At 38.1% G+C, this 26574-nt stretch overlaps 1 protein-coding gene across 4 annotated transcripts in view; it reads left to right on the top strand.

Annotated features, from left to right (window-relative positions):
* ZMYM2 (zinc finger MYM-type containing 2) overlaps nucleotides 1–26574 on the top strand; it is a 101535-nt gene that overhangs the window by 43914 nt on the left and 31047 nt on the right. For all 4 annotated transcript variants that reach the window (XR_009005860.1, XM_057532536.1, XM_057532535.1 and 1 more), the window contains 8 exons: nucleotides 4532–4603; nucleotides 9617–9767; nucleotides 10232–10347; nucleotides 13077–13193; nucleotides 14987–15137; nucleotides 17414–17586; nucleotides 24342–24507; nucleotides 25156–25190. Coding sequence is in view for 3 of the 4 variants with exons in the window: in XM_057532536.1 (XP_057388519.1) it covers nucleotides 4532–4603; nucleotides 9617–9767; nucleotides 10232–10347; nucleotides 13077–13193; nucleotides 14987–15137; nucleotides 17414–17586; nucleotides 24342–24507; nucleotides 25156–25190 (981 nt within the window). In the remaining variant the exon portion in view is untranslated. The remainder of the gene's footprint in view (nucleotides 1–4531; nucleotides 4604–9616; nucleotides 9768–10231; nucleotides 10348–13076; nucleotides 13194–14986; nucleotides 15138–17413; nucleotides 17587–24341; nucleotides 24508–25155; nucleotides 25191–26574) is intronic.

Genomic DNA, 26574 nt, shown 5'->3' with positions numbered 1-26574 from the left:
TCTCAACCACTGTGCCACCAGGGAAGCCCCTTGTTGACTTTTTTGATCTCTCCATTGGCCAGCTTTTTGTTTCAGTGATTATATTTTCATACTTTTTATTTCTCTGCACTCTATTATTTCCTTTCTTCTGCTGGCTTGGGTTTAGCTTTCCCTCTTTTTCTGTTTCTTTAAGGAGTAAGTTATGTTACCCGATTTAGATCTTCTTCTCAAAAATAGGTATTTGCAATTATCATTCTTCCTCGGGGCACTGTCTGCACGGCATCCTGTCCCTTTTGGTATATCTTGGTTTTGCCTTGACTCATCTGTTATGTACTGAAAAATTTCCCTTGTAATTTCTTCTTTGACCCATTGGTTAAGAGTGTGTAGTTCTTATATCCCTGTATTTGTAAATTTTCTGGGTTTTTTGTTATTCATTTTTTATTTCATTCTGTTATGATTGGAAAAGATACTCTGCGATTTCAATCTTTATACATTTATTGGGACTTTTTTGTAGCCTAACATACGGTCTTTCCTGGAGAATGTTTCATGTGCACTTGGGGAGAACATAGTGGCTTGTAGTGTTATTCAGATCCTGTACGTAAGTGCCAAAATCCCATGTGGCTGGTCTGTCCATTATTGAAATGGGTGTATGTATTGAGTTCTACAGCTGTTACTGTAGAATTGCCTGTTTCTCCCTTCACTTCTGTCAATGGTCGCTTAATATATTTTGGGTCTCTGATATTTGGTGAAAAAGTTTATAATTGTTTTATCTTCTTGATGAATTTACCCTTTTTCCAGTATGGTTTTGTTTTGTTTTGTTCCTTGTATTAGTTTTTTGACTTAAAGTTTATTTTGTTTGATGTTAACATTTTTTTAGAAATTTGTGGTGTATTGTGGGAATTCTTGTGGTTTATCCATTCTAGGGTTCTTTCAGCTTCTTCTCCCTGTCGGTTTATGTCTTTTGCCTAATCTGCGATGTTTTCAGACGTTTTTCGAGTACTCGTTCAGCCCCACCCTCTTTCCTCTCCCTCCGGGACTCGAGTGATGTGGCTATTATATTACTACAGTTACGGTCCTGCAGGCCCCTGAGGCTCTTCTTCTTTATGTTCATCTCCAAGGCTGTGTTATTTCTGATATTCAGATTGGATAATTTCTCTTTCCCCCTTCCATGGTCCTGTCCTCTGTCTTTTCCATTCTGCTCTTGGTCCCATCCATTGGGGTTTTTTTGGTGGTTGTTATTTATTTATTTTACTAATACTTAATTTTGTTTAGAACAGTTTCAGTATTACAGAAACATTGATCAGATAATACAGAGTTCTCATGGTATAGCCCCTCCCCACACCGTTTCCCTCTGTATTGACACCTGAAATTGGTATGATAATTTGTTACAATTAGTGAGCTCATATTGAAATATTATTAGTATGTAAAGTCCATAGTTTACGTAAAAATTAAGAAAATCTGAATAATGTCCATTTCCTGTTCCAGGATCCCATCCAGGATGCCACATCATATTCAGCAGTTGTGTCACCTTAGGCTCCTCTTGGCTGTGACATTTTCTCAGACTTTCCTTGTTTTTGAAGAGCTTGACAGTTTTTAGGAGTCAAGTGTATTGCAAGAGGCCCTTCTGCTTTCATCTCTAGACAGACGGCGCTCTGGGTTTAGGAGGGAGATGACAGAGGTGTTGGCCTTTTGCACTTTCGCAGTTTTCATCACATAACAAGGGTACATGTCTCAACATGACTTATGACTGTTGACGTTGATGTAGATTACCTCGCTCAAGTGGTGTCAGGATTCTCCACCGGAAAGCCCCCACCCCCACCCCACCGTTCCTTGTTTAATGTTTGGAAGAAAGTGACTCTCTTTTAAGGTGGAGTATATAGTTACTTGGAATTTTTCTGCATTGGACTTTTGCCCCTGTTTTCAGTCCTGCAGTTTCCATTTGGACCTTCTATTTCTTTGATGAGAATTTCTATTTTTTCATTGTTGTGTTTTTTTTCCTTGTTGAAGCATTTTTATCATGGCTGCTTTAAAATCTTTGGCGCATAATCCTAGGGTATCTGTGCTTTCGAAGTGTGAGCATCTTTTGACTGTCTCCTTCTGTGGCTCTGGCTCCCTCCCCTCTGGGCTCCAGGAGGGCCTGCTACTGCGCTCCCTGCAGCCCCACTGGCACCAGGATGATGCTCCTCCAGAGGATACAGAAAGTATTCTTCATAATATCAGTAAATAAAGCTTATTTCAAAGTAGTGTTTCATCTTTTTCTTTAGTTGTCATAGTTTTTGTATTTCTCATACTGTATGTTCATAATTTTAAGTAAATACGAGGGAATCTGTGTGTATGTTGTTACTGATAAAGGGACATAATCAGACACGTTTGGAGAGTACTGCAGTGATGCTCTAGTGAATGTCTTCTTTTTCTAAAGCCTGGGAACTAAAACTGTACAGTGATTTTTTGGTCCCTGCTCCCACACTCCTCCACCCCAACCTTTTGTCTCTAACATCTGAGTTGGCCGCCCTTGTTGTTTATGCCTGTCCCCGTAGCCCAGTTAGTGTCTGGAGTATACAGATACAGGTGGTTAATCATCTAGATCCCAGCAGTGGGGACTGTCTAGTGCTCAACACTTGTCTTTCAGTATTTTTCATTTTCTTAAAAAATTTTTTTATTTAAAAAAATTTTAATTTTTATTGAAATATAGTTGATTTACAGTGTTGTGTTAGTTCCACGTGCACAGCAAAGTAACTCGGTTATACGTACACATAAATCTGTATATTCTTTTCTTATATTCTCTTCCACTGTAGATTATTACAAGCTGTTGAGTGTAGTTCCCTATGCTGTACAGTGGGTCTTTGTTGGTTATCTACTTTACATATAATGGTGTGTGCATATTTTAATCTCAAGCTTCTAATTTATCCCTGCCCCCCACCCCCCGCCCCTGTTTTCCCCTTTGGTAACCATGAGTTTGTTCTGTATCTGTGAGTCTATTTCTGTTTTGTAAATAAGTTCATTTGTATCATTTTTTTTTTTTTAGATTCCACATATAAGGGATGTCATATGATATTTGTCTTTCTGTCTGACTTACTTCACTTAGTATGATAATCTCTATCTAGGTCCATCCATGTTGTTGCAAATGGCATTTTTCCATTCTTTTTTATGGCTGAGTAATATTCCATTGTATATATACCACATCTTCTTTATCCATTCCTCTGTCAGTGGACATTTAGGTTACTTCCATGTCTTGGCTATTGTAAATAGTGCATCAGTGAACATTGGGGTGCATGTATCTTTTCAAATTATGGTTTTCTTCAGATAGATGCCCAGGAGTAGGATTACTGGATCATATGGTAGCTCTATTTTTAGTTTTTTAAGGAACCTCCATACTGTTCTCCATAATGGCTGCACTAAATACATTCCCACCCACAGTGTAGGAAGGTTCCCTTTTCTCCACACCCTCTCCAGCATTTACTGTTTGTAGGTTTCTTGGTGATGGCCATGCTGACTGGCCAGAGGTGACACCTCATTGTAGTTTTGATTTGCATTTCTCTAATGATTAATGATGTTGAGCATCTTTTCATGTGCCTCTTAGCCATCTGTATGTCTTCTTTGGAGAAATATCTATTTAGACCTTCTGCCCACTTTTGACTTTTTTTTTTTTTTTTTTTGATATTGATCTGCATGAGCTGTTTGTATATTTTGGAGATTAATCCTTTGTCGGTTGCATCATTTCCAAATATTTTCTCCCATTCTGTAGTCTGTCTTTTTGTGTTGTTTATGGTTTCCTTTGCTGTGCAAAACTTTTAAGTTTAATTCAATCCCATTTGTTTATTTTTGTTTTTATTTCCATTACTCTAGGAGACTATTTTCCATTTTCTTGCATAGTATTTTGACTTTTAAGGAAAGCAGGATGCTTTCTGCAAAGAGTAAGGGTATAAATTTCTATGTGCTGGAAGCTGTTACATGTGCTTTAAAAACAGTTTCCAAAACAACCTATTTGCAGATGATGAAAATTGTAACTGTGTAATTTCCAAATCAGTTTTCTTTTGTTTTTGTTTGTTTGGTTTGTTTGTTTTTGTTTTGGCCGCACTGCAAGGCTTGTGGGATCTTAGTTCCCTGATCAGGGATTGAACCCAGGGCCACGTCAGTGAAAGCTCCGAGTCCTAACCACTGGACCGCCAGGGAACTGCCGAGATACCATTTTATGTATTATTGATAGATTTTACTGAATACATTTAGAATACATTGCCATCTAAGAGAAATATGTGATTTTTTTTTTGCAAGGTCTACTTAGAGGTGAGTCAAATCTAAGGGTCTGTTTTTAATTCTTTATCTAGTTACTAGTATTTTTCTATAGGATAATTAAAGTTATGATATATAATAATTATTCTGTAAGCTGGTCAGTGGCACTGTAGGACAGATAGGCATTTTTAAAAGTTGGATTGAGGTTGTAAGTCACAAAACAGGTAATTAAGAATCAACTTTTACAGATTGCTTGTTGACCTTTCGATCTAGCAGCCTTTCTTTATGTCTTTTTATAAAGCCTTTTAAAATCTTTTTTTAGGTAGGTAGCCATCCAGGCTTTCTGAAGGAGGTTCGCGATCACATGCAGGACTCTTTCTTCATGCAGCCCGAGGTAAGTGGGACGTGGCTGGGCTTAAGGCCTCAGCATGACATGCTCTGCTATTGCCTTTATTGTGTGTCTGAAAAATTGTGTACATTTTGAAGTGTATTAACATTTATGAACTTAAAATATGTCAGATGATGATTATTTTCTTACTTTATCTCAAGACCGATGAACTTTCTCATTTCACTAAATTTTACATGTGTTTTCTTGTGACGCACTCATTTGCTTTTAGTTATTTATGTTATTAAAAATTATTTTAAGATATAGATTTTTAATGCACAGTCCTTGACCTCAGTGGGCATTTTTAAAAAAAAATAAATTTATTTGTTTATTTATTTACTTCTGTCTGTGTTGGGTCTTTGTTGCTGCGCACGGGCTTTCTCTAGTTGTGGCGAAGGGGGGCTACTCTTCGTTGTGGTGCGCGGGCTTCTCATTGTGGTGGCTTCTCTTCGTTGCAGAGCGTGGGCTCTAGGGTGTGCAGGCTTCAGTAGTTGTGGTACGCGGGCTCAGTAGTTGTGGCTCGCAGGCTCAGTAGTTGTGGCACACAGGCTTAGTTGCTCCGCAGCATGTGGGATCTTCCTGGACCAGGGCTTGAACCCGTGTCCCCTGCATTGGCAGGCGATTCTTAACCACTGTGTCACTAGGGAAACCCCCAGTGGGCATTTAAATATAGGATATAAGAGTCCTTCTCTTGTGCCTACCTGAAAGAGGGGGGGGGGAAACCCTTTCTTTCAAAAAATGTTTCCAAATCTATATTCCCATTAAGCCACATGAATAAATTAGGACTTGAATAATAAGTGTATATAATTAAGAATAATTATAATTGTAGTACAGTGATCAAAGTAAGGAATTTTATATTGATATAATACCACTGATTAACCTATAGACCTTATTCAAATTCTGTTCATTAATGTCTGTTATAGCAAATTGGGGAAAAAAATTGTATTTCATCCAATCAGGATCATAAGCCATTATTTAAAAACAAGTTTTTTTCAGTTTCTCCCTCTGTTCTTCTGAGACCCTAATTCCAGGTGTATTAGATTTCCTGCTCCTGTCCCATGGTCACGGTGGCTCTATTATTTATTGAGGTTTTTAAAGTCTTGTTTTCCTTCTGGCTTCATTTTAGAGACTTTGTAATGTGTCTTCAGTTTTACTAGTCTTTTCTAATCAACTGTTAGTTCCATGTGGTGTATTTTTTGTCTTGGACTTTATTTGTTATCTCTAGAGGTTACATCTGGGTCTTTTTTATGTCCTCTGTTCCTGGCCTCATTGTGTTCATATTTTTCCTCCATGGGTTTCTTGAGTATATCAGCGTATTTATCATAGTAGCTCTTTTAACATCTTTGCCTACTATTTTCCTATCGTCCTTTCCATATAAAATTTCTATATAATGAGTTATACAGTTGACTGAGAGTCAACTTGAGTGAATAAAAGAAGTATAAGGTTTACTTGAATTTATCTCTTAATCTTCACTTAGTATAAAAATTAGTATAATATCATGTCATTGTTGAAGTTTTATCACTATCCCCCTCTCCACAGGGTTCTTCACTATTTTTATGCATTGGACTCCCTTGGTAACATGGTTAGATGGTTTCTCAGAATGCTGTTAAATGCATAAAATAAAATATCTATGATTACAACTAGAACCAATTATTCCAAATATAGTTATCAAAATATTTAAAAATTTTTGAAATGTGATATATATATATACACTGTATTAATGCATTAAGTAATAAGGTATAGTGGTTATTAACTATAATGTTTTTTGAAGTAATGTTGGACATCAATGATATATTGAGCCACCTGCCAGTATAAGATAAAAAGTTGGGGATTTTTGTTTTAGCAGGTTCTGCTAAAACTATTGTGGTTTATTACCTCTAATCAGAATGAAAAGAAAGCTACGTTTAGGTTAGATGTTAATGAATATAAAGATAATAATTTTTCCATGCGATGTCATGGACTAAGTTAGTTTTCAGTTGTATCTGTGTGTGGCCAGGAAGTCAGTTCTCTGCAGCCACACTTGTGCCCATTTCCTAGATTAGATTTGCAGTAACAAGTCCATCAAGGCTTTATCTCTTGAGCACCTACCCTTGCCGTCCGTCCACTTGCTTGGTTAAAAATGTAGTAAATGAGATGTTTTACTTACAACTAAAAGGAGAAATTAGGGAGAAGTTTTAGAATCATGTGATGGTTAATTTTGATATTCATGTGGAGCTGGTTAACATGAAAATGTAAGGCACCTTTTTTCAATGACTAGACTGAAAATGAGCCAATTTGCCGCAAACTCCCCATTATTTTTTCGTTTTACCTCACCAGTGTTGTTTCGATCACATCTACCTCATACTTTTTTTTACTGAATTTATAATTTATTTCCCCCCATGCCTGAATGGGGAATATAATAATTGTGAATTTGTTCCACTTAATTTTGTTCCTTAAATCACTCAATGCATATTTATAGGGTGCATGAAATTTAAATATGATTACGTTGTTTACATAGGAAGCAGAGAAAACATGGCATGACAGCATATGTCTTTTTTTTTTTTTTAAAGAATTTCACTTATTTATTTATTTATTTATGGCTGTGTTGGGTCTTCATTTCTGTGCGAGGGCTTTCTCCAATTGCGGCAAGTGGGGGCCACTCTTCATCGCGGTGCGCGGGCCTCTCACTATTGCGGCCTCTCTTCTTGCGGGGCACAGGCTCCAGACGCGCAGGCTCAGCCATTGTGGCTCACGGGCCTAGTCGCTCCACGGCATGTGGGATCTTCCCAGACCAGGGCTCGAACCCGTGTCCCCTGCATTGGCAGGCAGATTCTCAACCACTGTGCCACCAGGGAAGCCCGACAGCATATGTCTTTTTTGCTAATACTCTCCCGTTAGATGGGCCTTTTTGTTGTTGAAGTAGTGGCAACTGTGAAAGTGGCTGTTAAAGTGTTTTCAGTGTTAATGATTCTGTTTTTCTCAGTTTCATACAAAACTGTTTCTCAGTGGGGACCAGTTGCTTAGCTTCTTGCTTATTTGACCCAGGTCAACTGGTCTACTTTTTATGGGTACGTCTTAAGACTTACTAATTACTTAACCATTCTGGCAGTAAAATTATTGTCAACTTGAAGGATATTTCTAATAAGTTAAAAAATCTAGTGTGAGATTGGAATGGATGATTGGACCTCATTTATATCTGTAAAAGAATTCTTCATAGATGCTGCCCTGTGGAGGTCTCACATCCACCTGCTGGGAGCTGCTTTATTTTTCTCTCTGTAACTCTGTGATACAATGGCAGGTGTCCTGATATTTTAGTGTTCCTCATTTGTACTGTGGTGCCAGATTCTAAACATTCTTTTATTTTTCTTTGTTTTATTGATGTGTTTTCCTTGATACTTCTTCTGATATAAATAAAATTTAGATTATTATATTAGGCCCCAGGAAAACATGTTGTCCTTCCAAACAAAACAACAGCCTTCTCCTCTATTGTCCTGAACATTGGGAGAGTCATAATCAGACTTAATAGGTTTGCAGTTATTCTTATTTTTTCCGTGTTAGTATCCTTTTGCTATTGATAAGTTTTTCTTTTTGGTTTTTCTTTTTTTTTTTTTTTTGAGCCTATCAGAGCTTGAAGAATGAGTTGGTTTCCACTTTGAAAAGTAAAACTTACGGCTTCCTTTGGGTGATGTTTAAGTAAATAAGGAACCACTAGGAATAGAACACGCATTCCTGGCATGGAAATAGCTGTGTTTTCTCATGACTTTTATATTAATTGTATGCTGAGAAGATTTTTTCTTTTTTCTTTTTTTGGTGTTGATGTTAAGTTGTTTTTGGCTAATGTTTTTACCTTCAATTTCTTATTTTATTTTCTCAAATCCTGTGGCATTTGTGAAATTTATCCATGCAGTTTACTCATTTTTTTGTTATTTTTGGCCTGATTGTCGTCTTCCCTGACATCTATTATTCATCCACCCATGGAACGTTGAGCACTTCTTATGTCATCATATTGTACTAGGTGGTGTTGGGTGCGAAGATGCGTGAAGTAATCTAAACATCATGTGGAAAGACGGATGCTCAAGTCCCTTCTATAAAATGACCTTGCGTCTACGAATGCGGAGGACTGACTGTACGATTACTTTGCATCGTGACATGTGATATTTGATTTAACTGATTATGACAGTTCTGTTACAGTTCAGAAAAGAAATCAAATACAAGTTGCACTTAAAGGCTTGCTTTTACTTTTGTTTGATTTCTAATTGTGACTATCAAGTTAATTTTTAAATACACACACACCAGTTCCTCTGATTTGTATTTTTGTAAGACTGTCCATATTTCAGTGATACTGCTTTTGTCTAGTAATTTCCAAGCTGCACCTCCTTTGGCCTTTCCTCCTTTGGTCTTACCTCATTCTCTGAATTACATCAGGGTTGGCAATATTCACCTTTGACACGATTGACTTTATTATTACCTATTGACTAACTATTAACTTTAATAACCAAAAATCATTTTGAATGAAGTTCTTTTAAATTAAAAAAATGTTAAAGTTTTAATATTTTATTTTGGTTGAACGAGGTTTTAAATGTAGTAGAAAGGTGTTAAATCAGTTTTAAGAGAAGTGTCAGAGTGCTTGGGACAGTAGCAGCTCAGCTCTGAAGGAGGGTAGCTGTTTGATTATTAGGACTTACATTTTGTAGGTTCATTTAATTTCTTCTGTTGCATGACAAGGAGGTGTGTCATCATTGTGAACAGAAAACACCGTGCCTTTCTTACATCTTCAGTTTCTACTTACTTATATGTAAGGATTCTATTTAATTAATAGGGAAAACCACTATTTTTGAAGGAGACTTAGCTTAGATCATAGCTTTGTTTGACCCTAATCTAGCTGCATTGCAGATAACACTTTGCATCAGATGAAGACTTCTCACCCACTAAGCCTGATTAGCGGTGAACAGAATTGTTTTGCAGAGAGAAAAAGTATAATGAAAAGTAAAATATTTTGTTCTAGTTAAATTTTTAATTTTCTTTTTATGTTTCAAATTTTAGAAATATGGAAAACTGACCACTTGCACTGGCTGCCGAACGCAGTGCAGGTTTTTTGATATGACTCAGTGCATAGGCCCTAATGGGTATATGGAGCCCTACTGTTCAACGGCTTGCATGAACAATCACAAGACGAGGTGTGCAAAATCACAAAGTAAGTCTCGGGGATTTGGAAAGGTAAAAAACTTTAGTAACGTTCATAATTTCTTAATTACTCTTTCTCCTCTGACTTTCTTTTTATGCTCACTTTTAACTGCATAATTGGTTTATTTTTATTATCACACTAAACTTTCTTAGTGCAAACTTTAATGGTTTTGATCATTTAATTTTTAAATTATTGAAGTTCTGTCCATGTCTGTGTTCCTAACTAAAATTGTTTTTCCATCCAAACATTATCTAAAACTGAGATTGTTTCATGTATCTGTGTATGTTTTAGAGATAGTATCAGAGTCTTCTTTTATGACAGTATTTTTTTAAGGTGCAAATAATCTCAGAAATTAATAAAATAATATTTACATAAAGTTTCATTAAACTATCCTCAGAGGTCAATTAAGATTTTTTTTTTTTTAAAAACTGATTATTTTATAAAAAATCAGATATGTACTTTTTCTCTCCTAGGTTTGGGAATTATTTGCCATTTTTGTAAGCGAAACTCTTTACCTCAGTATCAAGCCACAATGCCTGATGGAAAACTGTATAACTTTTGCAATTCCAATTGTGTGGCTAAATTCCAGGTTTGTTATTTACTTTGCCTAACGCTTCCAATAAAATACACAAAGAAAATAAGCGGTGTAACGTCCTTCATCTGTATTCAGTGTGCTGGTCTTTACATAGTTTGTTGAGGGTCGAGTTGGAGGGTGGAGATTCTGGGGTCGCAGCAGAGGTGGCCTCACCAGCTCGCTGCTTAGCACAGATGCTCGAAATCGACTTCTTAATTGTGACTTATGATCCCGACTCGGAAGGAAAGTAAACTTTAGCTGTCAACCTTTAAAACAAAAGGGTAAGTGGTCTAGCCAGCAAAATCGAGTTTATTCGGGAGTGGCGAAGGAGGCGGCACCACAGGCAAGTCTGGAGACTGAAGGAGGGGAGGAAAGGGGGGAGGTGGGCGAGGTTTGAGCCCGGGGTAGCTGGAGGAGGGCGAGCGTCCCGGGTGGGGCTGCTCGCCGCTGGGTCGCCGCTGGGTTGCCGGGCAAGCAGGCAGCCCTCCTCCTGCTGGTCTGAAGTTAGCCGCCCAGCTTCCTGGCCCCATTTTGAATGAGGTTTTTCTTGATTCCTTTTCACATAGTGTCATTGAGCTCGGTGCCTGCCGTGCAGTTGTTTCTTCGCAGATGGTTTGAGTAGCATCTGACTTTTACGGGTTCTGTTTTATGTTAAGTGGATGGAGGATGTAGGTGCACTTACCCCGGAAGTGACAAGCGTGCACGTTTTCTTCACGTATTAGAAATTTGCTGTGGGACTGGAGATTGGACTTGTCCTGGTCAGCCTTCGTTTCATTCAAGATCAGCTTCAGGGAGACATTTTTCGTTTCGGTCAGTGTAAAGAAGAGCTCTCTGACACAGTTGTCAGAGCTGGAGTATGGATAGTCTCAGAATAGGACTGCTGGGTGTGTGCAGATGTAAGCTGGTTGACCAGTAAGGTGGAGTAGTTGGGGATTCAGCATGAGCTAAGTGGTTTACCTGATGTGTGTGAAATTTCAGGGTAGAATGAGTTCATTCATCCAACAGTTCTACTGTGTTGCAGGTACTGTGCTCTAGTTAATTGATTTAAACTGAAAATGCAGTCTCTTAACTACCTTAAATTGAGGTAGTTCAGATTCAGCCAGGGGAATGTTGTTTTTGTTAATAGTTATACCTTGCCTGAGCTTAGGTAATTAACCACATTCAAGATTAAACTTTCCTTTTGGAAGTTGGGATTGTGGCCACGGATACATCCTGAGAGTGGTAAACATTGCTTTCGACTTGTTGGTTCTTCTCAAAATAGAAATTAAGGGCTAAGGATTAATTGTGGGAGAGGAGGACAGTGTCTTTGCTGTTTGTCAGATTTTTAACTTTCTTCCCTTTTGATGTTGGGTAAACTGAAATGTTAATTGAAAATGTTTTAACTACTTTTTTCATTTAATTGAAACTTGTATTGCCCATCATTTGATAAGAACATTTGTGTATGTACCTTGTATATTTTAAAGAAACAGTTTAGACTCTTACTTCGGAGGAATGCATCCAAGATGAGCCTGTAGGGCAGCCTCACCACTCTGTGACTGCACAAAAGTACAAAGTTGACGAAGAGAAAAGCAGCATCTTTTCTTTATCTTAAAGCAAACCGTAGATCTTGAACTTTTATGTCTTCCTTAGATGTTTTTCCATTTCATAGTAAGATAATAGGATAACATTTCATTTGTTTTGAAAGGATAATTAACTTTAATGGACTTCAGTTTTTTGGAAACGCTAAGGGTATTGTTGCTGGGTTTTATTTTTTTAAATAATTCATTCACCTGGTAGTTACGGTCTTAAATATGCGTGTTTTCTTTCTTTTCACAAATTCTAATTGTGTTGTGTGATGTATGTAGAAGTTTTAAAATGATAAAGGTTTTTTCTCCTTCCATTGCTGCCTTGAAAAATTTTGTATTAACTATTTCATGCATTCAACAGATTATATGTAATATGGATTAAAGAGTGATAATTAAATATCAGCATACTCATTACTCAGGTTAGAACAGATTCCTCCCCCCCTCCACCGGACACGCTGCCTGGCTTGTGGGGATCTTAGTTCCCCGACCAGGGATTGAACCCAGGCCATCGGCAGTGAAAGTGCAAGTCCTAACCACTGGATCACCAGGGAAGTCCCAGAACAAAACTTTTAAAGCACATGTATGCTTATATCTTTTTCTACTCTGTAAATCATTTTAACTCTTAAAAATGTAATAAAACTAAAATTTCTGGCATCAATACCAGTCTGTAAAGCTTACCCCTCCAACTTTGTATTAAAAAAAATCAATTAAAAGAAAGTATAAAAAGGCTGTTTTCACGGATGGACTTGGAATGAAAATGATGGCAATAATGCAACAAATCATTAGTAAATTAGCTACTAGAGGCAGAACCAGGAGCTAGGTTCTTTTGTGTTTAGTTACTAGTTCAGAACTTGGTGAACTGACCTCACTATTATTTGCTTGTATTTTCTTAAAGAAAAAATCATAATTGAACTTTATGATTTTTTTTCCTTTTCCGTATTATTTTAAATAATTAGTAGTAATCATGTGGTAGAAAATGAACTTCAATTTCATAAAACTAACTTAGCATACTAGTATTTTTAAAGACAGAATTCAGAAATGTAATTTTATACGTTGAGGAAATAAGTATTTAAGAAGGATACGTACTATTTTCTGGACGTCGTTGATATTTGATGGTCGTCACAAAAAAAAACTTCTAAAATCCACCTCAGACTCGGTGTGTTTTGTGCTTTGTTTTAGGCTCTCAGCATGCAGTCATCTCCCAACGGCCAGTTTGTAGCTCCAAGTGATATTCAGTTGAAGTGCAACTATTGCAAAAATTCCTTTTGTTCAAAGCCAGAAATCCTGGAATGGGAGGCAAGTCCTATTTTGTTAATGTATGTTACCTAGTGCTAAAATGAAAGTCTGGTATAGTAACTATGACATTTCCATTTGAGAACCTATTTCTTAGTGGATAAGGATTAGTTTTTCAGATTTTGTGGTGATTGGATTATTTGCTTTTTTTATGTGGGAGTAGCACCAAGAAAGGATCTGTTTCTTTTTAGGTCAAACAAAAAATTATTGAAGTCATATCCACAATATATTATGTTCATAGTAGTGTACAGAATGTCATTTTAGCCACATACCTGGGGTGTCTTTTGTTTCTGCAGTGTTGTTCCCATCTCTTTCCCCACCCCCCATCTTTATAAGTATTGTCTGTGAACTGTAGTATCTTACATTGCCTTACGTTTACCATGATTTACTTTGCCACATCTTTTTGCCATAGCAAAAACTCTGAGCATTAATGTTTGGTTCAGTAAGGGGGCAGTAATGAATGGATGGGTGGATGGGGGTGGGAGGAGGATGGGACAGGGGGGCCCTGGCTGGATGCTGCTCCTTGAGCAGTGTTCACCTTCGGCCATTCTTTCTTTCCATGTTTTTAAGGGCATGGAGTATGTAATAATAAATGGTGTACAAGATGTAGTGCTCACAACAGCTGCTCTTGAGCCAAACTTAATAGTGGCTCTTGGCAAGTCCCGCAGTATCTGAGTCTTAGGCAGAAGGTGATCCCCAGAACTGGACTACATGATTTCTAAAGTACTTGGGAAATCTGAAATTTTATTATTTAGTCCCTAGAAAATTTTTTAGTTTTGTTATTGTGTTTGGTGCTGTCTCAAGAGCATTTAAACCAGTCATTCTTTGAGACTGTTGTCAGCACCCAGTGATGAGTTTTCGTGACTGTTACCGTCTTTAAATCACAGCAGGAAGGATGTTGAAGGCCCTGAAAAAAACAGAAACAAAGTTAAATCATTTACCTACTTAATGTTATAATCCTTAGCGATACATTTCCTATAGGCCACAGACACCCAGTTTAACTAATTCACTGCTATATTTAGACGTAGCTCCACAAAATTCAATACCATTAACTACCCTAAAATTACTCAGTGAAAGAATAAAAGTGTAAGTATCACTAAGACAAGATGGCAGTCTGGTGTTGCTAACAGAACTGGAGAAATGGGAAAAGAAAAGCTGCCGCCCTTTCCTGGTCGGCTGGATATTTGAGAAGTAGCTCTGGCTCTTGTGGATTTGGGGCCAGGAGAAATAACTAAATAATTACTAACCTTGCTCTATTCAAGGGAATCAACTCAGTCTCACACTTGGCCGCACACTGTGTGATGACCCCCAGTGGAATACTTTACCCATAGTAGGTCTGTCACTATTAAGCTGTGGTAGGAATGCGATCGAGTCTGCTTGGCTGTACTCAACAAAGAATATTTCTTTCTTTTTGAGTGAAAATGGTATGATTGTCATAGTTCTTATCTTTTTGTAGCTTATCCATGTTGTATCTTCCATTGTTTTCGTCCCATTTCTCCAGTCCTGTTAGCAACACCAGACTGCCATCTTGTCTTAGTGATACTTATACTTTTATTCTTTCACTGAGTAATTTTAGGGTAGTTAATGGTATTGAATTTTGTGGAGCTACGTCTAAATATAGCAGTGAATTAGTTAAACTGGGTGTCTGTGGCCTATAGGAAATGTATCGCTAAGGATTATAACATTAAGTAGGTAAATGATTTAACTTTGTTTCTGTAAAAGTGGCTTGTGTATTTCTTAAACTTGTTCTTGAGGTGGATGTCATATACTTACCAAGGTTCCCATTGTGCATTTAGAACAAAGTGCATCAATTCTGCAGCAAAACTTGTTCAGATGACTATAAGAAGCTGCACTGCATAGTTACATATTGCGAATACTGTCAAGAGGAGAAGACTCTTCACGAAACAGTGAATTTCTCTGGAGTTAAGAGACCTTTCTGTAGTGAAGGCAAGTGCATATACAGTGTTGTTCATAACTTTCATTAATATTTAATGTTAATTTTTTGCCAAAATATTTTCAAAATATATAACTACATATGTTCAGAGTAGTGGTACAATTTTAGTATAGCTGAACAAAAAAGTTGAGTTCGCTTTTCTACTGTTATTTTATATATATTTATAGACCTCTGGGCCTCAGGGTTTTTTATCTCTAAGAATTTGGTAACATGTTTTTCCATTACAAGGAAGTTTTGAGAATAAACTAAAAAGCATTATCATACCACGTTATTTCTAAACAGACAAATTGTGATATGAAGGTTGATTTTCCAAGTGGATTAGAATTATTTTCCATTGGCTTCATTCCCTGCCCGTTTACTGCCTAGTCTACAAAGCTATTCAGTACACCAGAAGGAACATCACATGAGGCATTACTACAGTCAGAAAAGACTTTTAGGTTTTCAATTTGGGATGCCAGGGAGACACTGGCTTTTGTAATAGTACATTCAGGAATTCTCTTTCCTCTCATTTATACTTTTTGCTGCTCTGGTGCCAGGCGGCAGATTAGAAAAATGAAGTTTGTTTCTCATTCCGATTCTCCAGAGATAGGAGCCAGGATTGTAGCTAAGGGTTTTGGGCTTTTTCTATTTTTACTTTTCCCCAAACGTCCTATTCTGCTCTGTGGCTTTCACTCTCTGTTCTTTCTTTGGACCCAGGCACTGGACTCCCAGCTTTCCTACCTGCTGTCCTCATCAATTATTTTCCAGGTTTTTTTTTTTTTTTTTTTTTTTTCCCTTCTTCCTGGATCCACTTTTTCTGTCGATTTCTACTGCTAGTTAGAGGCAAGAAAAAGGCTGGAAAATCCTAAAAGCAGTAGGGAATTGCAGCAATATCAAAAGATTATTAGTCCATTCAACAAGTGCCTCCGTTTATACATTAAACATTTCACCCTTGAGGTCATGTCTGCAAGAGGGTACTGCTTACAGCAGGCATTCCTGTTCATGTAGGCTCAGTCCCCCAGATGAAAAGTAACCACGTTTACTGTTAAGATTGCAGCTATAATGAAAAGTGACATAATGTTTCATTAAAGAGATTGATTCTGAATTTAATTGAACTCTTTTACCTGAATTTTTGTGCAGTGACAGTCTCAGTGATTCACAAATCGGAGTGCATTAGTGTTGAGGGCTAGCACACATATCAAGCATCTTGCATCATTTGGATTATATGGGTTTAACTAAAATGAAAAACAAGTTGCAACAAAAAGATAATTGACATTAAAGAACATAATTTTCAATTGGAAGGACTTTCTGGGCAATAAAAGGTTAAAAAGGACGTGTATTTTTTTCCTGTTTAATAATATATTTTGTGCTTTCTCTAACTGCACCTAGTTCTCTGCTGGAACCTGTCAGAAATAACAAAACATGTAATAATACCTGGTACTACCATCAAAACCTAGTTAGAAAGATAAAGCTAATAAAGGTAAAATATTAAACATGTTTTAAGATATAGTTCAAAGTAACAGAAAAGAAGCCATAAGGACAGTTCATAAGTAATTGCCAAGTAAATTACATAGGAAACAATTGCAGTCCCTATTAAAGGATGGGTAGTGTTTTGGTAGCTACACGAATGGAAGGTCATTCTTAAGTGCACAGCATGAAGATTATTTAATCCTTATAGAGATATCATAGGGAATAAGTAAGATTTAAATGTAAGGACCGTTAAAATAATGCATTTATATAGTACGTAAAGGAAGTGTTTTGATTAAAGAATAGAATAACAAAATGCTGTTTTTGGACAGGTCATTAAACCAGTTTTACTTCCCTGAAGGTCCTTTAGGGTGACAGAGATGGGTAAGGCTAGAGAATTTAGCTAAAATGCCTGCTTAGCTGAATGTATCTTTAAGTTTGCTCAGTGCCTCTCAGCAGTCTCCACTTTTCATTTCTCTAAAATGCCCATTTGTGGTGTGTTTGTGATACTTAAGCAGGATTATATTGGATTGTATTTACACAGAGCAGGTACAACAGTTCTGAAGCGTGACTAGATTTGAAAGTCTTAGAACATGAATTATTTGAACCCACACCATATCTAATGTAATACTCCATGTTCTGTTCCAGTTTTCACAGGCTGGTGTTGATCACAGTAGATTTCACAGTTTTGATCAGGAGAGAAAGAGGACTGTATATGTGAATTTATAAACACTTTCTAAAGCCAGTGCTCTGTTTGCCTGTAAACTCTTTCTTACCTCAAAAATGAGTTTTTGTTTTAATACTAAAACCTTATATTTCTCAGGCTGCAAACTGTTGTACAAACAGGATTTTGCAAGGCGTTTAGGATTGAGGTGTGTGACTTGCAACTACTGCTCTCAGTTGTGTAAGAAGGGGGCGACGAAGGAGCTGGACGGCGTGGTGAGGGACTTCTGCAGCGAGGACTGCTGCCGGCGGTTCCAAGACTGGTACTACAAGGCAAGTACCGCCGGCCCCCTGGGCCCCCAAACTAGGATGTATCTGTATTTTCAGCAGTGTAGTTTAACAAAATGGATTATTTATCTAAAATTTGTGTCTTTGTGTCACTAAATAGAAATGTTTTTGATGAGTACTTTATCAATTATGAACATTGGCAGGTAATTGTTTTAGATACCTAGGATGTGTTTTGTTTTTTTTTTCTAAGTCCATAGTTTATAACAGGGTTCAATCTTTTTTTTCTTTTATACATTTATTATTTATTTATTTATCTATTTGGCTGTGTTGGGTCTTCGTTGCTGTGTGCGGGCTTTCTCTAGTTGCAGCGAGCAGGGGCTACTCTTCGTCACGGTGCACGGGCTTCTCATTGCGGTGGCTTCTCTTTTTTTTTTTTTTAAAGAAATTCACGTTCTTTTATTTATTTATTTATGACCGTGTTGGGTCTTCGTTTCTGTGCGAGGGCTTTCTCTAGTTGTGGCAAGTGGGGACCACTCTTCATCGCGGTGCGCGGGCCTCTCACCATCGCGGCCTCTCTTGTTGCGGAGCACAGGCTCCAGACGCGCAGGCTCAGTAATTGTGGCTCACGGGCCCAGTTGCTCCGTGGCATGTGGGATCTTCCCAGACCAGGGCTCGAACCCGTGTCCCCTGCATTGGCAGGCAGATTCTCAACCACTGCGCCACCAGGGAAGCCCGTGGTGGCTTCTCTTGTTGCGGAGCACGGGCTCTAAGCGTGTGGGCTTCAGTAGTTGTGGCACGTGGGCTCAGTAGCTGTGGCTCATGGGCCCACTTGCTCCGCGGCATGTGGGATCTTCCCAGACCAGGGCTCGAACCCGTGTCCCCTGCATTAGCAGGCAGATTCTCAACCACTGCGCCACCAGGGAAGCCCAGGAAGTTTTATTTTTAAAAACTGGTTTTGGATGCAGGTATTTAGTGGGCACAGATGTGGAAACTCCATTTTGTTCTTACTGTCTGTCACCCTTTTCACCATTTGCTTTGCTGTTTGACACAGAGGTTGTTACCGTGTGATATTGAGGAACCCCTGTCATTAGTTTATCATACAAATTTCTGTCCAATCGTGTAATTGTGAACTCAAAACTTCAATTCTTTCAAATAATCTTTCTTGGAGGATATTGTTTTTTGTTCACAGCACATGGGCTGTATTTCTGTTTGGCTTCTTTCTTTGATTCTTCCTGTTCTCTTTTATATTACTTATAATTAAAAGAGAGAAATCTTTTGGTTTCCTTTTTTTCTTTTTTGGGAAGCAAAGAAGTGTTCTTTGGCAGAAGACCAAATTATTCTCGATGGTGCCACGTGGTCCAGTTTCCTGTTTAAAGGGTAATCGCAGCTAATGGTTTATGAGTTCAATGATGAAATGTCAACGAGGCAGAGCATTTCAGAGAGTTAAATAACTAGTGACAATTACCTGTTTATGTTTAATGTCAGTACTCTGTACATTAAACGTTTTTATTATTCCTTGTCTTACTTTAAACCCCACAAATCTTTGTATAATATATACAATAGCATTATTACAAACTGCACTCATCTGAGGAGTAAAGACGCATGGTAGGAATTTGTAAAGCAAGCAACAGTGATGAGTTTTAACGTAATCAATAGGACTGCAACCCTCAAAATGAGGGAACGGTTGCCCTTCCTAGTTAATTGGGCCCTGTGTAGAGGCAGCCCGTGCTGAGTCAGAGAATCCCTGTGTTCTGTGCTTCCTGCTCGAGCAGCTGTCTTTTCTGACGTTTCTCACGAGTCCCCTCATCCGCTGTTGCCATTACATGGTCATCTTGAAAATGTGTTAAATTGAGTCCCAACCAAATTATGATTTTTTTCCTGACCTTCTTTCCCCTTCCACTTTTTAAATTTAAGAACTCAGAATTTTAGATTTTAGTTCATTAGAAAATGTGACCCATAATCTATAAAAAGTGCCTCATCAAGGAATGTTTACAACGAGAGCAGCCAGCCCAGCTGCTGCCGCCACAGAGGAGCACACGCCGTATTTACCTACAGTCTCAAGAGCTTTACATTTTTGTTTGTTTAAATTTAAGTATTTGATATTATATTTTTAAAATTTACGCCTATGTTTGTTTAACTTGACAAGACATTTTGAATAATCTGTGTCTTCAGGCCTGTAAAATGGTTTGCTTTTGGATTTAAAATAGAGGTTAATTAAATACCTTCTCTTCAAAATTAGAATACAAAAGCCATTGAAATCATGCAACCAAAAAACGCTGAGAATAAAATTAATGTTTTTTTCTTCTCCCAGATAACTCTTTAGAAGGAAGTAGGTTTTACTTTTCCTCAAAGTTAATGTTTCCAGGCATAGTGTGAAACCAGGTGGGAGGATAGTTCTTTTCATTTCTATAAGTTTAAATTGTTTGGAGAAAAAGGATTTAGTATTGTAATAGAATAAAAGCTAGTACAGTTTTTTAATACAGGCTTTTTTTTTTTTTTTTTTTTGCCTGCGTTGGGTCTTCATTGCTGCACGCGGGTTTTCTCTAGTCGCGGCGAGCGGGGGCTACTCTTCGTTGCAGTGCGCAGGTTTCTCATTGCAGTGGCTTCTCTTGCGGAGCACGGGCTCTAGGCGCGTGGGCTTAAGTAGTTGTGGCATGTGGGCTCAGTCGTGGCTCGCGGGCTCAGTAGTTGTGGCTCACGGGCTCTAGAGTGCAGGCTCAGCAGTTGGGGTGCACGGGCTTAGCTGCTTTGTGGCATGTGGGATCTTCCCGGACCAGGGCTCGAACCCGTGTCCCCTGCCTTGGCAGGCAGATTCTTAACCACTGAGCCACCAGGGAAGCCCTAATACAGGCTTTGATTTGCCTTAAAAACCAGTAGTGAAGGGTGACAGTGTTAAATTCTTCAGTGCAAATGCCCCAACAGTCGAACAGCATGACTTTGGGCTGTAATCAAATTAATAATTACATTTTAATAAGCCTTATTCATAAAAGGATACCTGAATGAAAAATATTTTGGGGCTTCTACGTTTTTCTTTTTTGTCTATAAACTGCCAGAAATATTGATTTTAGAAAATCATTCATTGTTTTTGACATTAAGTTTCGAAAGGAAATAACTAATATTCTCGCTTTAAATGTACCTTTGGGTAACTGAAGAATTCTTATCACTTGAATGCTTTGCATAGTATCCAGTGCCCAATCTTTTATTACTGCATTCTTTTTTTAAATAAATGACTATAAAATCCCCTGTTTCATTTTGTTCATGGTTCCCCCTTGCAAAATTAGGTCTGATTGGGGAAGTGGGCAACAAGAGGGTGGAAGGTTACAAGGATGTGTATACATCAACTCAAACTGTCCAAGACAGGTAAGGGGCTGTGTCAGTGTCGGTCCAATGACCTTTCCTCAGTTACTGCAGAGGAGGCTCCTGGATTAGCTGAGCGGTTTTATTATCAGGTTTTTTTTGTTTTTTTTTTTAAATTTTATTTATTTTAATTTATCTTTATTTGGTTGCACCAGGTCTTAGTTGCGGCTCGTCAGCTGCTTAGTCGTGGCATACGAACTCTTAGTTGCAGCATGCATGTGGGATTTAGTTCCCTGACCAGGGATCGAACCCGGGCCCCCTGCATTGGGAGCGCAGAGTCTTAACCACTGGGCCACCAGGGAAGTCCCTATTATCAGGTTTTTGAATTGAGTTTAGTTAGTACCTGCCTATTAATTTAGATTGTTTGAATCAGTAACTGTTTTTTTTTTTTTCCTCCTCAAAATAATACACAACCCTTGATTTTTCACAGACAGGAAAACCACGAAGTGTTTGTTAAACCAGAAACATGTGTCACACTTCAGTTCTTACGCTGTAGGAATGTTAAGCTTTCCTAAGAGTCCTGTCTCGTGAGTAGGAGGTAGTGGTGTCGGTGTCGGGAACGAATGATGGGCATTAATGAGATTTTCCATTTAGCGTGGTTTCAGACACTTTACCAGGAGTTTGTATGAGTGGCTGCAAAAGGAAAAAACAAGCCAAAAAACAAGAGGTTCATAACCTCTAAAATTTTGATTATGGTATTAAGCTTGAATTAGTATTGAGTTCTGTTATTATCCTTTTTCCTGAAAAAATACATACATATTTTGTTGCCATTTGCAAATTAGCACTAATCTTGCTCCTTTTTTTTTTTTTTTAATGAAATCATCTAAATTTGTTTTGAACTTCCTGGAAGAAAGGAGCTTAAAGTGTTGTTAGGACAGAATTCCAAATGTCTGTAATTATAAAATAATGAAGCGATTTTATTGTTCAGATTCTTTGGGTGGAATGTGCTTGGTTGTAGGCTCTAGGCCTATTAAATTATTGTGTAAGTGGAAATATTACCGTAAACAAAGAGTCAGCACAGTACGTTGTATACAGATACAAATTGTATACAAATTGATTTGGGTTTTAGATGTTACGCTGAGAACCTTCTTGCAGCATTTTACATCTGTTAGGATTTTTATTTCTAGTTATTCATATTAACTCATTTGTTTTTCCATTGTCTTTGTAACTTGGTGCACTAAATAAAGCCTTGGTTTTAACTTGGACTGTCTGCTTTGAATCCTGCCTCTGCACTTTGGCACTTGGCCCTAAGAAGTCACTTACTGTATTGGGACTTCAGTTTCCCACCCTGTTGTGAGGCTTGTGGAATGGAGAGGGCAGCCTGGCCTTTGTTTTCAGGTCTCATCTTCACTTTTGCTGTGTTGTTGACTGTTTAGACTCAGTTCCTCCCGTGGTGCTTTGGCTTTTCTTTGAGTATAAAGTATAAAAAGGAAAAAATCCCGGAAACCTGGAGCACTTCAATGATTATTTTAAAGAACAGTCTTTGCTGGTGAGAGTTTTACGTAGGGACTTTTTTTATTATTGAGTAAACTAGGACCTGGTTGATAGTGAGTGCTAATATTATTGAGATTACCATGTTATATTACCAGCAGTATAACATTTAAACTCACAAGTTTTCGGACAAGAGATGCGATATTGGCATCACTTAATAGTCATAATTTATACTGCAAATCTTCATTGGTTTAACATTTATTCGGCAGGAGAAATCCCTGACCTGGAGAAATAAAGAGCCTGTGTTCTGACCCTGGGGTATGTCTGTGACCTAAGACCTGTTTACCCACACAGCCCTGTGTTCATGTGCCAGCCAGGAATTTGTTGTAGTGTTGATTCACGGGACTCCTGTGGAGACATAAAGTGAGTGGTTTCCAAACCCACAGTATAAAAGTCTAGGTGATGAGCGCAGTGAGGGAAAGCCACAGCTGTGACTGTTACCAGCTACCAAGTACTTGACATTTACTGCTTTGTCAGAACTTCTAAGTTGGTGGCTAAACTAAAGGGCAATTTTTAAAATTACAGTAATTTATTTCTACTGTAAGTAGATAAAAAACTTAATTATGAAAGGTACTATATTTGAAATTGATTGTTATACCTTTTGGCTCCCTCATTGATCAAGATGTTAAGAAATAGTGAAAATGGGCAAAATCTAGGTAAAATGGAATCTCTCAAAAATCTGTCCCTAGATTAATTGGTTCACCATCATGAAGTATAACTTTTTATGTATGAATTTTAGTTGGTTTTATTTTGCATATTAAGTTGTAGACTAGTTAGGGCTGATTGTTTTCCTAGATGTAGTTCACATTTGTGATCTTAAAGTATAATTGTTTTTTAATTAATTAAATACCGAGTGTTTTAAGACATGAACTTGAAGTTCTTGTTATTGAAACAGTATTGGGGCTTCCCTGGTGGCGCAGTGGTTAAGAATCCGCCTGCCAAGGCAGGGGACACGGGTTCGAGCCCTGGTCCGGGAAGATCCCACATGCTGCGGAGCAACTAAGCCCGTGTGTCGCAACTGCTGGAGCCTGCGCTCTAGAGCCCGTGAGCCACAACTACTGAAGCCCGCGCACCTAGAGCCTGTGCTCCGCAAGAAGAGAAGCCACCACAACTAGAGAAAGCCCCTGTGCAACAACAAAGAACCAACGCAGCCAAAAATAAATTTTAAAAAAAAACAGTATTAAAGCCCTTCAAATTTATTATATTAAACTATTGAAACAAAACGTTTCAAATTAACATCCATGGTTTTCTCAGCATAAGAGCTGGTTTCAAAATTATTCTGGTCTGTACAATTGTATAAATGGGTCCATTATGAGCTCAGTTGAACCTGGGAAATCTGTTCATTAATCAGAGATTTTCAGTGTAGTGTGATTGTGGGAGACTTCGACCAGTTTATCATTATGGCTCTCAAAATTATTTTGTAATATTAAAATACATTGTACCGGGACTTCCCTGGTGGTCCAGTGGTTAAGACTTTGCCTTCCAATCCAGGGGGTGCGGGTTCGATCCCTGGTCAGGGAGCTGAGATCCCACATACCTCGGGCCAAAAAACCAAAACAAAACAGAAGCAGTATTGTAACAAATTCAATAAAGACTTTAAAAATGGTCCATATCAAAAAAAAAAAAATTCTAAAAAAAAAAATACATCGTACCAATTTGGTCTACCACTGTTCGGTTTTTTTTGGTTAGCCTATCTTTGTAATGCTGGTCTTTGACTTCTGGTAAGTATAGAAAGGGATTTTGACAATTAGGTAAATTGCTACTTTTTAAACTTTTGTGGATTTTACTGTATGTTTATGACTTATATTACAATTTTAATTTTTTCTTTATCAGACATTGTTTTATCACATTTGACAACAGTCACTGAAACATCTAGACATCTTGTAAAATACATGTCTGACTTTTTAAACCTTGTTGTGGGAGATGTCTGACACCTTCCTTTTGTCGTCAAGGCTGCAAGGTGTGACTGCTGTAAATCTCAAGGCACCCTGAGGGAGAGGGTGCAGTGGCGAGGGGAGATGAAGCATTTCTGCGACCAGCACTGCTTGTTGCGTTTCTACTGTCAGCAGAACGAGCCCAACATGACAACCCAGAAAGGACCTGAAAACTTACATTATGGTATGTGATCGTTGAGGGTAGTACCTTGAAAAACCTGTAAAGCAGTTTTTAGTTCCCGAGATCTGGATTCAAGGTAATGATAATAGACAGTTGATTTCAGAGATAGTTTAATAGCAACTTCTGTAGTTTCCCTGGGTGGAAGTGCCTTCAGTGATGTTTCTGTAGATGTACTGCTTTTTGTTTTATTCTCTTAAAAATTTAATGCTAGTTTAAAAATAGAGTCTACTTGGTGGTAGAGAGAAGCTGAACAAAATTATAACAAAAATTGTAAAAAAGTTGATCTGCCTATCATGTGTCACTTGCAATTTTAAATGAAAACTATTTTCAGCAAATTGTATGTGCTGGGGGTAGGTAGGAGAAACAACGAAAACCCTTTAGACTTATTTAATAAATGAGTTAAATCTAAGAACATAGTATTGCTCCCAAAGCAGTGTATACTTTCTGAGGGGACAAAATGGGGAAAGAGTTAATTCCACTACTTAGCTCTGTATTTCAGCTCTCAAATCTCATATTCTTTACTTGAAAGAACTTAAAATATATTTTCTTCAGTAACTATTTTAAAAATCAGTAAAAATTAATGAGAAATATGGTTTTAGAAAATGCTGAAGAAAGTGATATTTGTCTTATTTTAAATTTGTTTTTTTTTAGATCAGGGTTGTCAGACGTCCCGAACCAAAATGACAGTAAGTATTGCTTAAGTAAAGTGCTAAATACTGACTTTCATCATGTGGGGAGAAAAAGTAATTAGACCATTTTAATCTGATTGTAATAATAAAAGATTTTTTTACTTTCCTCTGTTGAGACAGTTGAAGCATTCATATTCTGCTAAATTACCCGATATAGAAACAGGTCCTTTTCTACCTGCTAAGGAATATAAAGGTGAATTAATTAATTGTGGCCCTTACCCACATTGGGCGAGATAGACATATAAATATTTGCATTGAAGCACTCATCTCAGCTGCATCTTTAGGGCAGTAGCAATGGTGCATTTGAAATGGTTGAGTGTATGTGGTCCTGGCAGCTGTGACAAAACTTCTGAACAGCTGAGTAGAAGGTTGCCAGTAGACGATGAAAAGTCAGAGGAATAATAATGTCCAGAGGTGTGCGTGTTTGGCCAGACTGTTCACTGGGGCCGAACTTGGAGGGACCTGAGGGGATCCTGGGAAGCGGGAGGCAGGCCGGGCTAGGCGGATGCCCCTCAGACAGGTCTGGAGATCTGTCCTGGGGGCCAGGCCCTGGGAGTTTATAAGCTTGAGGAGTTCTTCCATAATGCTTTCTCCTGGGGTTTTTTCTGTTTTCTTGTTTTTCTGTAGTGTTCTTCTTTCTCTTGGTGTAATACATCAGATTCTGCTTTTACATTAGCATTTCAAGGCTCTTGTGGGCTGAAAGGGGCCGTTTCTGTATAAAAGGAGCCTTGCACTGAACAGTGGGCTGGCCCTCTTGTGCCCGCCTGCAGGAGCCACCCTGATCCAGGGGCCTCTGTGGGAGCCATTGACCAGCATCATGGTGAGCCTCTGCTCGTGTGGTCCTGGGCAGGAGTTAACCAGCTCTGGCTACAGATTGGAATTACCTGGGGAGTTTTCAAAACCTTTCGAATACCTGGGCTCCAACTCAGAACTTCTATAGTTTTGAAAAGTTCTTTAGGTGATTTTAACATGTAACCACAGTTTAGGATCTCTGATGTAGATGAAAGATTGGTGTTTTTATATTATTCCATTCAGTGTTTGTTTTTGGGTGGGATCTTAGTTCCCCCGCCCAGGGATCAAATGGAATGGAAGTGCAGAGTCCTAACCACTGTACCACCAGGGAATTCCCAGTTTTTGGTTTTGATGTTAATAGCTATTATTAGAATCCTAGACAAATAAGAGTGCTTTTTTTCTTTGCTTTCCTCCCCTATCTGTTCTGCCCTTTACCTTGTGGTAATATATTTTTAAGTCAGATAACTCAGGAGTATTCAGCTGAATTGTCAGATTCTAACCAGGCACTTGATCCATGCTGAGGAGTGTAAAGATGATCACTCCCTGTTTGGCACCTGCACGCAGCCGTAAGGCAACTCCCAACCTTGTT

The sequence above is a fragment of the Balaenoptera acutorostrata genome, chromosome 18 (assembly GCF_949987535.1).
Source record: "Balaenoptera acutorostrata chromosome 18, mBalAcu1.1, whole genome shotgun sequence".
Taxonomy (NCBI): Eukaryota; Metazoa; Chordata; class Mammalia; order Artiodactyla; family Balaenopteridae; genus Balaenoptera; species Balaenoptera acutorostrata.
The sequence above is the reverse complement of the archived record's forward strand: the minus strand, read 5'-3'. Positions and strand labels throughout refer to the sequence as shown.